General features: G+C 35.3%; 1 protein-coding gene across 19 annotated transcripts in view; it reads right to left on the bottom strand.

The window, feature by feature from the left end:
* Window positions 1–15,883, bottom strand: part of LOC309646887 (serine/threonine-protein kinase Sgk3) — a 155,565-nt gene that overhangs the window by 7,658 nt on the left and 132,024 nt on the right. For 16 of the 19 annotated variants that reach the window (XM_082433696.1, XM_082433690.1, XM_082433685.1 and 13 more), the window contains 8 exons: window positions 15,158–15,215; window positions 11,135–11,218; window positions 10,895–11,026; window positions 7,012–7,124; window positions 6,882–6,918; window positions 5,035–5,121; window positions 3,064–3,159; window positions 995–1,150 (listed from right to left, as the gene is read on the bottom strand). In XM_082433696.1, the coding sequence (XP_082289822.1) occupies window positions 995–1,150; window positions 3,064–3,159; window positions 5,035–5,121; window positions 6,882–6,918; window positions 7,012–7,124; window positions 10,895–11,026; window positions 11,135–11,218; window positions 15,158–15,215 (763 nt within the window). The remainder of the gene's footprint in view (window positions 1–994; window positions 1,151–3,063; window positions 3,160–5,034; window positions 5,122–6,881; window positions 6,919–7,011; window positions 7,125–10,894; window positions 11,027–11,134; window positions 11,219–15,157; window positions 15,216–15,883) is intronic. The other 3 variants (XM_082433681.1, XM_082433679.1, XM_082433688.1) reach the window with 3 other exon arrangements.

Genomic DNA, 15,883 nt, shown 5'->3' with positions numbered 1-15,883 from the left:
TTTGGAGAGAAGGTCTAAAATAGTTAATACAGAGAGTAGGAGCATAAACTGGAGAAGCACTGAGGAGACTAATGACTAGACTTCCCAGCACTTCCAATATTCCCAGCTGTGCAACTGTCATCAGCACTGTTCAGCAGCCCAGGGGTGACAGCTGGATTCATCTAGGGTTGCAATTTCTGCCAGTGAATTCAACAAAAGGACCAAGAGACAAGGAGGTATGAAGCATTAGCAAGATTGCCCTGAAACAACGGACTCTGGAGTCCAAGCTAGAGAGAAAACTGGACAGAGCTACCTGCTGCACTGGGGAGTGCAGGAGGGGAAAAGCAGCAGCAGACGAGTTTATTATTCACAGCTCAAGTTCAAGACTGGTAAAGAGCCCCCAAAAACTCCTGAGAAATTTTACTGAATTTAAAAGTTCATGTTCCTCAGTAGTTCATGAATTAACTAACGTAACACTGGTAACTGCACTACCAATTAAATTACCCTGATTTGAAGGAAAAAAAAAAAAAAAGCAAACCTGCAGATCCCATAATTATTTCAAGGAGGTGTCCCATTTAAATTCTCAGGAAAAAAAGTGATTTAATGATAGTTCAAACAAAAGGTATTACCTCATGCAGTCAGGAGGCACTTAAATTCTTGTTAAACAAAATGATCTAAAAGTTTAGGCAATCAAAAAATGCATGCCACACATTTTTTTTAGAAGGGGGAGGAAATTCTAATAAATAATAGGGTATGAAAGCTGTATACGGGGGATGAAAAGGACAGGATCAAATTGTTATGAAGATCAAATGACAAAAATGCTTGTACAGGAGCTTTAAACACTGTACAGTTCTACATAAACACTGGTGAAAATTGTTGGAACAAGCATGCTTCTTTTTCATAGTGCTATTCTTTAAGAGCTGCACTCATCCCATTAAATACCACATAAAATAAGGATTTATCTTCAAATTATAAATAAGCTTAATAAAGAGGATACTGGGAAAGATGTACATACGAAGTCTTCTTTGGCACCGAGTCGGTTTTGCCTGTCTTTTTCTAGGAGTTCTTCCAGAATTGACCAGGCTGTAAGGCTCACTCCTGGCCTCAAACTTAGGGGCTTGTGAAGAATATTGTCATACATTTCAGCAACATCTCGGCAATAAAAAGGAGGCTGGTGGGGAGAGGAGAAAGTTAGTACTAATTGAATTATGCACAGATGGGGTTAAAATAGTTAGATTTGGCCTTGATGTACAAAGAGCAGTCTGGCTGCACAAGTACAGAAAAGCACAGGCCTCTTTGGGCATATGAACATCTACAGTGTGGCCTTCCATGTGAAGAGATTTTAAAACCCAGCGCGCTATAGAGCTTAATATATGTTCACTAAATGAATTAGGGTCAGTTTGTTCAATAACACCAGCAGAGAGGTGTAAATTGTATAAAAGTTGCAATAGGATCTGCTTTAAAGAAAACCACTACCAACTTCATCATTAGGCATAATGATAGAGTTACTGGAAATAGAGATTCAACACAGATCAAACAAATAACTTCTTGAGACTTGGGAATAAACTAATTTAAAAAGATTTCTAGTGGAGATGGAGACCTAACTTGTGGCAGTGACAGTGTCCTGCAGAATCAAAATTCTACTCTCACAGCTTAAAGACCTGAGGTACAGCTCCAACATGAGAATTAGCCAGTTAATTTTTGAGTTACAAGTTTAAAGTAAAAATAATTTTTAAAGTTAAGGGAGTTACAGGCTTGTTATTTTTTTCTTTTGTATAGGAAGGAAAAACTTCATTTTTTAAAATCTAATTTTATTTTTAAATTGTTAATATAAGTCTCATTAATGAAGTATGTGTTTCAAATGTTCCCTTTTGAATCAATTACATTCTATATGCAATGATAATATTTTATACTTTCAAAGTCCTCTAAAGAAATACAAAGGATTCGGAAATATCAGGCTGACGAATACCCAACACTTAAAGAAAGTAAGGTATAAAGTGGTTATCAGGTCTTCTAAGTCACCAGCATAACCAGAAAACTAGATCTTTTAACAAGCAGATCATGGTCAAGGGCAAAGAAGAGACAGCATTGGCTGTCATTAGGAATCTATCATTCAAAGTTAGCAACATGACAAAAGATGCTCTAAAACATACCTCAGGGACTGAATTTCACTGAGATTGCCCCCATTTTCAGGGCAAACACACACACACATACACACACAGAGCAAAACAAAAAAGCCAAGACCAGCTCAAGTCTCAGCGGATGGCGGATTTAGCTTAGTGGGAGCAGCAGTGTGGGCGATGAGAGCCTGGTCACCACCCTGAGGCTGCTGGCCACTCACGGGCCCAAAAAGGGAACCTAAAAACGATTCTGAATATTTAAAAAAGCCTAAAGAAAAACATGCATTATTCCTGCAAGGATATGTAAGCTAATTAAAGTTCCTAAATTGTCTGCTTTTGGTTGGAATGATATGAACTCAATGTAGTAAAACAATTTGACTTGTTAATCAGAAGCTCTGGCTAATTGTGTCTTTAATTAATAAAAACTGGGGAAACGGATTACACAGCCAACATCACTTTTTTCCAATGAAATATTTAAGACATGATGTTTATGATAAAGGGAATAAAGGGGTCCCAGTAATTAAAAAAAGCAGAGCACCAGTATACTTATTAAATCCTATAAAAACAAAATACGAGGCAAAACCAAAAGGTATTATTATCTTCTGAGAAATAAAATCTTTTTCTTTCCATCTTTTTGAAATTAGGCAGAATGACTGGAGCAAACTGAATGAAAGTGGGTACTTTTAATGTTACAACTAGGTGTCTATATCTTAAAAATGTAGTGGGATGAGAACATTTGAAATAGTGATTAGTATGATAGAGAAATAATTATAAAAAATTAGTAAGAAAACGAAAAGTTTTTCTTTTTTGTGCATATCCCTAATGTGGTTTTGGATTCATTTAACCAGGTTACTACTGTTCTGTTAGTGTTATCTAAGTGTCCACGAGATTATTGAAAGAAAGAGAGAAAACTGAAATCACTAATAACATATTAGAATCATAATGACAGAGTAGAAATACATACCAATCCATACAGCATTTCATACAGAACAGCACCAAGGCACCACCAATCTACAGTATTGTCATAGGGCTGTTTTCTGATTACTTCAGGTGCTAGGTACTATAGAAAAGATTAAATATTAGAGCAATTCAATAAACAGTTGAAGACAAAATCTAGGAATAATTGAGAAATTTAATAAATTTTAGGTGTAATATCACACTAAATTAAACATGTTATCTAGATTTTCAGTTGGCTGGGTATTTTCATTCTATACCAGGGGTTCTTGGGTGGTGCTACTCTTCAGAATCAATTGGGGTAATTTTCAAAGTACACATATTCAAGCATTTCTCCCCAGAAACTGTGATGTAGTTAAGACAAATAGAGGACAACAAATGTACAAACTGTAATACTAAGTAGGTAAAGTAGGTATTTTTTTGGGGGGGGGAGTGGGGGGAGTCTTGCACAAAATTAATTTTAGAAATTCTTCTGGCCATTATTCATAATTGATTCTCCTGAAGAAAGAATTTTTAGTGTGGCAATTACAATTCATTTTTTTCTTTTTATTGAAAGAAAAAAGAATAAATTGTATTCTTATTTAAGAATTACAATAGCAATTCTTTAACATATTATTTAGAAAAGTTGCTTAAGTTATTATATGGCTATTTACATTTCAAACTGTAAAAAATTTAAACATCATGATTTCACACATATAAGATGGTAAATTTGAATTTTAGATTCCAAAATATATATTTCCTCTTCCCACATGAAATATATATAAGGAAATACATTCTTAAGCTTTTTTATGTGATCCAAAGAAATGGCAACATATATAAAAAGGGTTTAATAATTTCTGATCATATTTAGGTTTAGATGACCAAAAAAACTTCTATTTCCCTTCTAAAAATTATAGGACTTAAAGATTTTGTTAACTATTAAATGACTATACATCCACAAAAAATGTTTCTTCATACATAAACCAAAATAGAATTATTACAAATATATACAAGAGCTAGGGTTAGAGAGAAAAAGGAAGAAAAAATACATTTCAAAGTAAATAGTTGTACTTACAGATACTTTAGGTTTCTCATCTTGATTAGAAATCTGATGTGAGCTATTTTATCACACATTTTTAACATGATATTTGCAATTACTCCACAATCTTAATTACTCTTAATTAATTGCAATTAAGATCACAATATTTTAAAATTAGAACACTTTAAACTAAACGTATGTATGTGTAAAGTTAGAATAACAAGGCTTTCACATAAATTTTAAGGATTATTATTACTGTCTCAAATGGAAAGATACATTTTCTGCTAGTTAAAATGATTAGAGAATAGGATGTTCTGGTTAATAAATTCTGATTTGTAATTTTTTCCCCCATATCCACTGCTTTATTTTCTTCCATTAAACAATTTTTATTATAAAATATTTTAACCATACAAAAAGTATAAAAATATAATAGAAACCAATAGTGCTCCCACCCAAATAAAGGCAATGTTAACATTTTGCCATATTTGCTTTAGCTTATTTCTTTTAAAAAACAGCTTTATTACGATATTCGCATACCATGCCATTCACCCATTTAAAGTATGCAATTCAGTGGCTGTTAATATATTCACAGAGTTGTCCCAACATGACCTCAATTAATTTTTGGACATTTTCATTACTGATTCATGATTTTTTTTTTTTTTTTAAGAATTAGAAATGTAATCAAATGTTTGAAGAAATCTAAGGTAAACTTTTAACATTAAAAACAAGTAAGCATAATTTATCTTTGTTGGGTTATCTGTGGTATCTCAAAATCACAGTTAAAAAAATATCAACTATCAATAAACTTTAAATGTTCAGAAGGGATGCTTATCAGATATTTCCAGCTGGCTGGAAGCTGAAAATATTTTTACTCTACTTTTCTGATTTCAAATTTTATATATACAATTTGTGATTCATTTTTGCATTTTATACATGGGTACATGAATGAGACATATTTCTTACCTCTGGTGTCCCACAAAATGTTGTTGTGGTGTCAGAAATAGCAATTCCTTCTTTACAAAGCCCAAAATCTGTTAAGACAACATGTCCCTGACAAATACAGGGGCAGTAAGATAAAAGAATGCATGGACATAAATTGACACTTATTAAAACTACTGGATTTTGAAATAATCATAGATTAAAAGGAAATTGCAAAAACAGTAGAGTTCCATGTCCCCTTCCCCCAGCTTCCCCCAATGCTGACATCTTATATAACTGTAGTAGTGTCAAAATCAGGAAACTGACATTGGTATAATACTGATAACTAGACTGCCAACTTTATTCAGTTTTTGCTATTTTACATGCACGCATTTGTGTGTGTGTGTGTGTGTGTAGCCCTATGCAATAGAGATGTAGAGATTCGTGTAACTACCACCACAATCAGACAGAGAACGTCCATTATCCCAAAGGAGCAAAGGAACTCTCTCATGCTACCCCTTTATCTTTGAACTCCCCTATTCCCTCAGTCCCTGTCCCCTTGCAACCAGTAATCTGTTCTCCATCTCTACAGTTTTGACATTTCGAGAATTTTATCTAATGGAATCATGCAGTGTGGAACCTCTGAGGTGGACTCTTTTCCACTAAGCATAACAACAACAAAAATCATGAACTAGTAAATGGAACGTAATGAAACTTAAAAGCTTTTGCACAGAAAAGGAAACCATAAACAAGATGAAAAGACAACCCTTAGAATGGGAGAAAATATTTGCAAACGAAGCAACTGACAAAGGATTAACCTCCAAAATATACAAGCACCTCACGCAGCTCAATGTCAAAAAAATAAACAACTCAATCCAAAAATGGGCAGAAGACCTAAATAGACATTTCTCCAAAGAAGATATAGATTGCCAACAAACACATGAAAGGATACTCAACATCACTAATCATTAGAGAAATGCAAATCAAAACTACAATGAGGTATCACCTCACACCTGTCAGAATGGCCATCATCAAAAAGTCTACAAACAATAAATGCGGGAGAGGGTATGGAGAAAAGGGAACCCTCCTGCACTGTTGGTGGGAATGTAAATTGATACAGCCACTATGGAGAACAGTATGGAGGTTCCTTAATAAACTAAAAATAGAACTACCATACGACCCAGCAATCCCACTACTGGGCATATACCCTGATAAAACCATAATTCAAAAAGAGTCATGTACCACAATGTTCACTGCAGCACTATTTACAATAGCCAGGACATGGAAGCAACCTGAGTGTCCACTGACAGATGAATGGATAAAGAAGATATGGCACATATATACAATGGAATATTACTCAGCCATAAAAAGAAATGAAATTCAGTTATTTGTAGTGAGGTGGATGGACCCAGAGTCTGTCATGGAGAGTGAAGTAAGTCCAAAAGAGGAAAACAAATACCATATGCTAACACATATATATGGAATCTAAAAAAAAAAAAGGTTCTGAAGAACCTAGGGGCAGGACAGGAATAAAGACGTAGACGTAGAGACCGGACTTGAGGACACGGGGAGGGGGAAGGGTAAGCTGGGACGAAGTGAGAGAGTGGCATGGACATATACACACTACCAAATGTAGAATGAATGGCTGGTGGGAAGCAGCTGCATAGCACAGGGAGATCAGCTTGGTGCTTTGTGACCACCTAGAGGGGTGGGATAGGGAAGGTGGGAGGGAGACGCAAGAGGGAGGGGATATGGAGATATGGGGATACGTATAGCTGATTCATTTTGTTATACAGCAGAAGCTAATGCACCACTGTAGAGCAATTATACTCCAATAAAGATGCTGAAAAAAAAAATCATGAACTAGTAGATTTTTAAAAGACAATACTTACTACTGAATCCAAAAGAATATTTTCTGGTTTCAAGTCTCTATCGAATTAAAAGGAAAGAAAAGGAAAACTGAATATGAACTGAAATAAAATAATAAAAAGACATTTTAGAAGTGAAATTTTAAAAATTTACCTGTACACTATTTTGATGGAGTGCAAATAACCCAATGCACTGGCAATTTCAGCAGCATAAAACCTAGCTCTGTGTTCAGGAAAGGACCGTTCTCTTTGTAAGTGAAAAAACAGCTGTAAAATTGAAAAAAAAAAGAATATTAAGATCATTCACACATAAAGTGAAACAAATATATTCTAATACAAAAACAGGATTTATTTTTGTTACTTTGAACGTGAGATAAAAATGCACCAAAGCACAGAACCGTGACTCCCCCTTGCCTATGTCTCCCCTCCACCCAGCAATCATGCTCTCTTCAACCACAAATCTTTCCTTATCCGTGCTTACTGCTCGCTCATCTCCCATTTACCCCTCAACCCTCAGTGTGGCAGTATCCTCACACTACTCCAGGCAACCTCCCCGGAAAAGATTATTAATGGAGACCAACGATTTTGATACTGCCATGTAATTATCTTACTGGACCTTTTTTGACTGTTCTTTCATTTGAAAAAACCAAACGCTATTTAGAGATAGGAAACCTAGTGGCTGGAAGATCAAATCTAACCCACAGATATAATTTGTTTGAACCAAAGAATGTTTTCAGAAAAATCTAAAATAATTGGTAACATTTAAAAAATGGGAAATTTTTTTTTTTGGTTAAGATTTATAGTTTTGGTTTCTTCTGGGGGAAAAAAAAAGAGGTGGGGGGAGCTCTGCACCATTAAGCCTAAATTCAATATGGTAGCAACTGGCTGGAGCTCACTGGCAGCTGGACTCTCCAGTTCATTTCTTACACTTCCTAATTCTTAATGTATGTCTCACAACCTGTCCTCTAGTCATCAGGTTACCTGCCTAGGCAAAGTTTGCTCTAGGTCCTTACTCTAAGTCTTTGGGCTTCTAAAACAACAATCTCTCGTTGGGGGCTTTCTTCTACCTTGGACAGTTCCATCTCCGCTCCTTTCTGGGCCCTTTATGCTGCAGGGATTGACAAGCTGTCTGTCCTAGGTTTCTCCACTGTTATTCTTTCTCTGGATACCCTCCCAGGCAACTTAATCCATTCCAATGATTTTAACCACCACCTCTATGTTGACGTCTCTCGTGTGGACAGCCCTCTGCTTGGAGCTTCTACTGCAAAAATCTGCTGCCTGCTGCTCTTTCCTGAATATTTAACAAGCCAACAAATTCAATTTGTCTAACCCAGAGCCCCTGGTCTTCTCTTACAGACTTACTGCCACTGCTGTATTGTCTCATTTAATGATATCACTTTCTACCCAGCCCTCTAAGCCATGGGAGGCAGCAAGGTAAAGTGGAAATAGATTTTCAAACTGAAAAGCTAGCTGATCAGCCTTGGGTTCAAATCCTAGTTCTCCTCTTTTTGTGTGTAATTCATTTAACTTCTTTGATTTTCAAAGATTGTCCCCAATTTTTTCTTAGCCTCTTCTGAAAGGTGATGGTGAAGATCAGTTACAATAGATCCTGACAGAGTAGATAAATGGGGCTGACCTGGGATTCACCTCTACTGCTCCTTTACCCTTAGTCCCTACATCCAAACAATGAATAAATTCTTCTGTTTTTATCTCTTATTTATTTATGGAATACTCCCACCTTTTAACCATTACCACTGCTTTTATTAGCTGCAGCTTACTCTATTGTAATACTTTATTTATTGATCTTCTGATCACATCTGCTAATACACTACTACTGATGAAAATTACCCCAAATGAAAATCTGATCATTCACTAATAACAGCTAACAACCACTGCTTACTAAATCAAAGATACTATGCTAAAGACTATATGCTTGTGTTATTCAATCCACCCACCTATTTTGAAGTAAGAATTGATGAGGAAGCTGAGAATCAGAAAGGCTTGTTTATATGCCCAGTATCATAAAACTTACTTGTTTATACTCTACCTGACTCCAAAACAGATCTGAAGTAGTATACAAAAATAAATATCACATGTCAAAGTTAAAATGCAAATATGAACATTGGGGGGAAAATAACAGTAATAATAGGAAACACATAATGAAATCACACTCCTCTTGCCTCTGTCCTTTCTCATCTTTATTCCTCTTCTACCTGTTGCCCCATTCAACCCCTGCACCTTAACATTCTCTTTTTTTCCCCCATTATCTTAGTCAACTGTATCTTTTAGAAGACAAGCCTACTTCTTTCCACCTTTGCCATCCAGTTTATGAGCAGTCACTGTGTAATAAGGGCTCAGAAGCAAAGTCCTAAAACAGCATTGACAAACTACAGACAAGCAGGAAACGTGCAGCCAGTATCCCACCTGCAGTTAGATTTCTGCACGACATTTCAAAGACATAGGTGGTACTTAAGAATGGGCTTTGCAGTTGGGATGTCCAGGTTAAATCCGGGGCCTGACAAGTACTAGAGCATGATGACACTGAGAAAGTTACTTAACCTCTCTGAGCCTTAATTCCCTTACCTATAAAATGAGTATAAGAGTGTTTATCTCAAAGAGTTGTGATGATAAACTGATATAACACATGTAAAATAATTACAAAGTGCCAGGCCCTCCATAAATTCTCGTTATATGTTAGCACTCACCACATACAAATAAAACAACACCTTCAAGGTGGGAACAATGTGGGGTCGTCCACATTCCTGAATCAGGTTGCGTGGGGGATTCATAATCCCGCTTCTGAGGAGTCTTAAGGCATATTTGTCATATATGTAAGAGGCTGAATAATGATTCTTTTTATGACCGTCCCCAAAATGATCTAGGTATGTCTGATCTTTCAGGTTTGCAGAATAGAAATTGGTCTTCTGTGTAGTTCCTTTATTCTATAGATAAGTGTACTATAGTAAGGTTGAAATACACTTCTCTTCTCTCTTTGCTCTGGGATTAAGGGATGGAAGATCCTTTTGTAAAGATGATAACATTTACCAGTTAAAATAATTTTTAGAGACATTTACAGGTCAGAGATCAAACAAATTAGAAAAGTATGAGGATTAAGAAGCAGAGGAACAGGGGGTGGTCAGCTGCATCGATCCTGGAATCAGACTGAGCTCAATTCCTGGCTCTATACTTACTAACCCACATGGCTTGATCAAGTTACTTAGCTTCTCTGTACCTCAGTTTCTTTGTCTTATGCAACACAATTGTTGTGAAGATAAAATAATATAAAGAGCCACAGTGCTGGGCACATAAGGATGCTCAATACATGTTAACTACTACTGGAATTACTATCTTAACAGCAGCATTTCCCAAAATGTATTTCAATATCCCTCTGATTCAGAGTTTTGGGGAATATTATTAATAGACTTGGTTCAAACAAAAAATGGGACTGTGTGGTAAAAAAAAATTTTTTTAAAATAAATCCAGGCTTTCAGGCATAATTTCTCAAAGTCTTTAACATGCTGAAACACTGTAAATACCACGAAGCACACTGTTAATCACCAAGGGGATATAACAGGAAACATTTTCCAAACTGGCTTCACCACAGAACCCTTTATTACAGGATCATCTCATCTGATTAATAGTTTGCACATTTTGGAAAATGACAGGCTAGAGTAATATTTATATGCAACTATTGAAATGATAATTACCAAAAATTACAAATCAAGTTTCATTCTAATGTTTCAGTATATATTCTTGCTATATAGCTCAGTGACAAAACTACCCATGAAGTCTGTAGCTTCGTATCAAGGTTCTTTTATGAACCTTCCCACCTACACCATAAGCTGCTTAGGAAAAGAGCTTTATGTCTCACTTCTCCATATCCTGCATTGTGCTGATTAGCCAGTGCTTTAAATACTGCTGCTACTCAACAAATAGCTGTTTATGCTGGGCTTTGCTTCCAAAACTGGTAAGAGAAACTTGAACTCTACTGTTTTTCTAAACATTATCAATACTAGAAAACTAATGATAAAACTCACCTCCCCTCCATTAATAAAATCCAGAACAAAATAAAGCTTTTCAGTTGTTTGGAAAGAATAATGTAATCCAACCAAAAATGGATGTTTCACATTTTTCAAGAGCACATTACGTTCAGCCATAATGTGTTTTTGCTGTTAAAAAAAAAAAAAAAGTAAAAAATCAGCTTGTATTATACACCAGAAAACAATTCTGTTAACTGAGAAAATGGGTTTAGGAGAAACAAAGCTATTTTATTTTACCTCTTTTCTGTTGAGAACTATCTTTTTCTGTAACACTTTGACAGCATAAAATTTTCCATCCAGTTTCCGTTTTACAAGAAGAACCTGTTATAGTTAAAGATTGTACCTACTATTAGAAATTTCAATGTTTTGATAGGAACAGTTCACTTATCAGTAAGTCAATACTTAAATTTTATAAAAATAAAGTCCACAAAGGACCTAGATAATGTGGTGTTTTTATTTTGAAAATTGAAAATTACTTAATTTATTTCTCCAATTCCACTTTTCCTTAGATATTTTAATAAAACCAAAAAATGTTGATGATTTAAATGGCCAGGCATCATTTCTTTGTCACTTAATGTGCTAATGTTTGAGGTTTTTACTAAATTTAAGTGTCAAAATCTGTACTGCTTGAGAACTCTGTGTGTGTGTGTGTGTGTGTGTGTGCACGCGCGTGCGCACGTGCCACCCCTGAGTCCTGAAGAGTGTCTTTAGAAAATACTGAGGCTATAAATTTCATGTCTACATAAAAAAAGGAGAGGAAAATGGTTTCTAGGTGATCAAAATGCATTTTTGTTTTAACATTTGTGTTTCTCTTACAGGTTTCAAATTTAGAAGCACTCAGAACAAGAAGCACCATGTATAGCTGACATTCTATAATGGGCTGGGGTGCATGCAGACACTTCATGGATTTGAAGAAACTTAGAAGATCCTGCCCCAGAAAAAAAGGCAGACATACTCAAAGTTTTACAAACAAATTTTAAGGGATTCAAGACACCCTACAAGTTGTGTAACTATTAGATGATATATTCTAAAACTTTTTGAGATGACCTGCCACTAGTAACAAAGCTGGGCATTACTTTTGAGTACATCTGTGGTCTTCCTCGATAAAACCTGTAACCACACTCTAATCATGAGAAAAACACCAGGCAAATTCCAAAAGAGGGACACAATATACCTAACCAGTGCTTCTCAAAACCATCAAGGCCCTCAGAAACAAGGAAAGTCTGAGAAACTGTCATAGCCAAGAGGAGCCTAAGGAGACATGACAACTAAATGTAATGTGGTGTCCTGAATGGGACAAAAAAAAGGACATTAGGTAAAAACCAAGGAAATCTGCATAAATGATGGGCTTTAGTTCATAATGGATCAATATTGGCTCACTGATTGGAACAAATGTACCATACTAACGTAAGATGTTACTAAATAGAGCAAACTGATGGTTTGGAAATTCTCTGAACTTTCTCTTTACTCGATTTTTTTTTTTTTTTTTTGGTAAATCTAAAATGGTTCTAAAAAATAAAGTCTATCATTAAAATGTTTGTTATTCATAAAAAAGGAGTGAAAACATCTTCAGGGTGAAAATGTCCTGAGTTCAATTGTTGGCATCTTTCTCATTTCTCAGGCTTTTGTTCTTTACAATATTTGACTCTGTTGAATGTTCCTTCCTTCTTACATTTTTTCTTTTCTCAACAGCTCCCCACCCCACTGAACTTCACTTCTCTGCTTTGATTGGTTCATCTTCAAGTATATTCTAAGAAAATAATTCAAAGAATGTGGCCATTAGGAGGTACATTGAAGGGTAGACATTTTTTCAGCAGATTGGTAGATTTGGAAAATAGACAGGTGGCTAAGAAACAGATGGGCAAATGGAAAGTGGAACCAAGACCACCCTTTGCAGAAAAGCTTAGAATAAATATGAGATTTCCATTATTTATTTTACTTTATCATGTATTTTTCTATTTTTCAAATACATTGTGAATCTGTATTTCTGCTTGCTTTTCCTTCTTTTCTGTATTCTGCTTTTCTTTGTTTTATTGTACTTTGTTGGTTTCCAACCATTTTGAAAGATTTAAAATTTTTATTAAACATAACACGTATATAGAAAAACTCGTAAACATTACAGCTTGATAAATTACAAAATGGACACATTATGTAACCACTTCCAGGTTAAAAAAACAAACAAACACTGTCAGTAGCCTGAAGCCTCCCATTTGCCCTATTCCAGAAACTATCCATCCCTGTTGTTGCTCAAAGGTAACCACTATTTCCATTTGCAATAATACAGGTTAGGTTTTGCCTGTTTTTTGAATTTTATGTAATTAGAGTCACATAGACAAAGTGGTCTCTGCCTGATTTCTTTCACTCTAAATTATGTAATGTGCGTTCACGTTGTGGCATGCAGCAGTCTTCATATTTTCATTACTGTGCAGAGTACTGCATTCCACAGACATACCACACACAATTTATCCACTCTCTCACTGACATTTAGATTATGAACAATGATGCTTATGAACATTCTGGCACACGCCTTTCCTAGCGCATATGTGCATGAATTACTGGTGGCTACATAGCTTGGAGGAGAACCAATGTGTCACAGGTAATGCATATATTCAGCTTCAATATTTAACACCAGTTTTCACAGCATAAAAAATGGAACATACAGGAACAAATCGAATTAAAGATGTGTCAAAATTCTACACAGAACGGTATAAAACATTGAGAAAAGTTAAAGATGAATTAAATTAACAAAGGGATATGCCATGGTGACGGACTGGAAGACTTGATATTGTTAAGATGACAATTCTCCCCAAATTGATCTACAGATTCAATGCGATCCCAATCAAAATCCAACAGAATCTTATGGAACTTGACATGATAATTCTAAAATTTAATATTGATATGCAAAGAGCTAAGAACAGTCTCTTGAAGAGGAACAAGGAGGGGAAGACTCGTTCTGTTGGATATCAAGCTACATTTTCAAGACAATGTGGTACTCGTGCAAGGATACACAAATAGATTAATGAAACAAAATATAAAATCTAGAAACAGAAATATAAAACAAAATCTAGAAACAGATCCACACATATAGACACTGGATATGTGATGAAGTCTACCATGCAGAGCAGTAGGGAAAGAACAGCCTTTTCAATAAACTGCGTGGGATCAGTTGAACATCCATAAGGAGAAAAATGAACTGCAACCCTACACCTCATATTATAAGCAAGAACCAATTACTAGTAGACTCTAGATCTAAACATGAAGTTTCCAAAACATTAATGCTTTTTGTTTTTAACAACAGACTATCTCTAACATTCCAACAGACTGTGAGCAATCTGAGAGCAAGATCTATTTCGAACTTTCTATTGCTTATGTTAGCACAATGCCCAGCATGTAGCAGGTGGCAAATATATATTTGCTGAATTAATGAACACACATGGGTGTAATTTTATGGTCGCAGTTTCTGGTCTCTAGGGAACTCAGAAAAAAAAACTACATCTAGATACCGAAAGCTATGAATACAGCACACTATAATTAAACACGTACATATTTATTTTTACTACAGATTGAAGTATAATGCAAAAAAGAACTTAAATATATGTGATGATTCTGACAACTCCATCTATGATGCTTCTGCCCTTAGGGGTTCTTCTTGCTTGGTGTGGCCACGCTGTCAAGCTACGTGCTTCATCTGACATTCACTGCACGAAGAGAGACAGGGTCCTCAAACCTCCCTTTCCTTCTCCAACTGCTATTTACACAGCTGCTCACTGCTGTCTTTCCGGCCTCAACTTAAATAGCACCTCTTCAAAGAAGCCACCCTTGACCAATTCATCTAAATAGGGATTTTCCTCCCACTGACTATTTTCCTCTGTCTCTTGACTCGTCTTCATTTCCTTCATAGCTCCACTGCTACATGTAATTATTTACTTGACTGCATACTTTTAATTGACTATTTCCCCCACTAGGTTGTAAGCAACACAAAGGTATTAACCTTGTTATTTTTGTTCAGTACTATCTAACTAGGCCCCAGAACAGTGCTTGCCACATAGGAGCTCAACAAAATACTTGTTCAACAAATAAATTTTGGGTTAGAATTTGAGTAGATGCTTAGTATCCTGAATTATTCTGTCTGTACTTGAAGGTAGAGAAAGCATCTTAATTCCATAGCCTGCATACCAACAAGCCCCGTGGTCTTGCATATATAAAGCATACATTCCTTAAGTACTTACTTACTGAATGAAAAAATAAAAACACTCTTACCTTGCCAAAGCTGCCTTTTCCAATAACTTTTAAGAAATCAAAGTCTGTTGGTTTAGCACTGAAATAAATGAACAATGACAAGAATTAGCCTCCTAGAAATGGAAAGATGTTAACTTTTCAACATTTTTTAGCACCTCACTCTTTAATAGGTAAATCTTGGGTACACTTCAGCATGATAACTCCAGCTTTCACAGTGGTAGTATCTCATCTTTAATATAAAATAGGTAATAATGAACAGTAATAATATCTACTTTCTGATAAGACATTTTATAATTTTATTTAAGCCTTGTTAAGTTTGGCTTAAGAAGGACTTCAATAATAGTCTCTTTGAGAGAAAAATTTCTTTCTTTCTTTCTTTCTTTCTTTCTTTCTTTCTATCTATCTATCTATCTATCTATCTATCTATCTATCTATCTATCTATCATCTCTCTATCGTTTTGAACTCAGTGTAGCAAACCACTTTTATTAACCATAAACCTCACCAATGCTCTTAATGAGGAAACTGAGTAACTATATAAATTAGTGATACATTGCAAGGACTAAATAGTCTGGTAATTATTCTGAAAAGGAAGTTACTAGCTGGAATACCTAGTAAAGTCACTAAGAAAATTTTCTGATGGAAAAAAAAGTCATCAGTGTTTTACATACATATCACTTGTATGTTAAAGATAAAAGAACTCTCTACTTATTCTCTTAGATGGTAATGTAGAAAAGCCAGGAGTCCAG

The sequence above is a fragment of the Balaenoptera physalus genome (genome assembly GCF_965194825.1).
Source record: "Balaenoptera physalus genome assembly, chromosome: 17".
Taxonomy (NCBI): Eukaryota; Metazoa; Chordata; class Mammalia; order Artiodactyla; family Balaenopteridae; genus Balaenoptera; species Balaenoptera physalus.
This window is presented reverse-complemented; position numbering and strand designations above follow the sequence as displayed.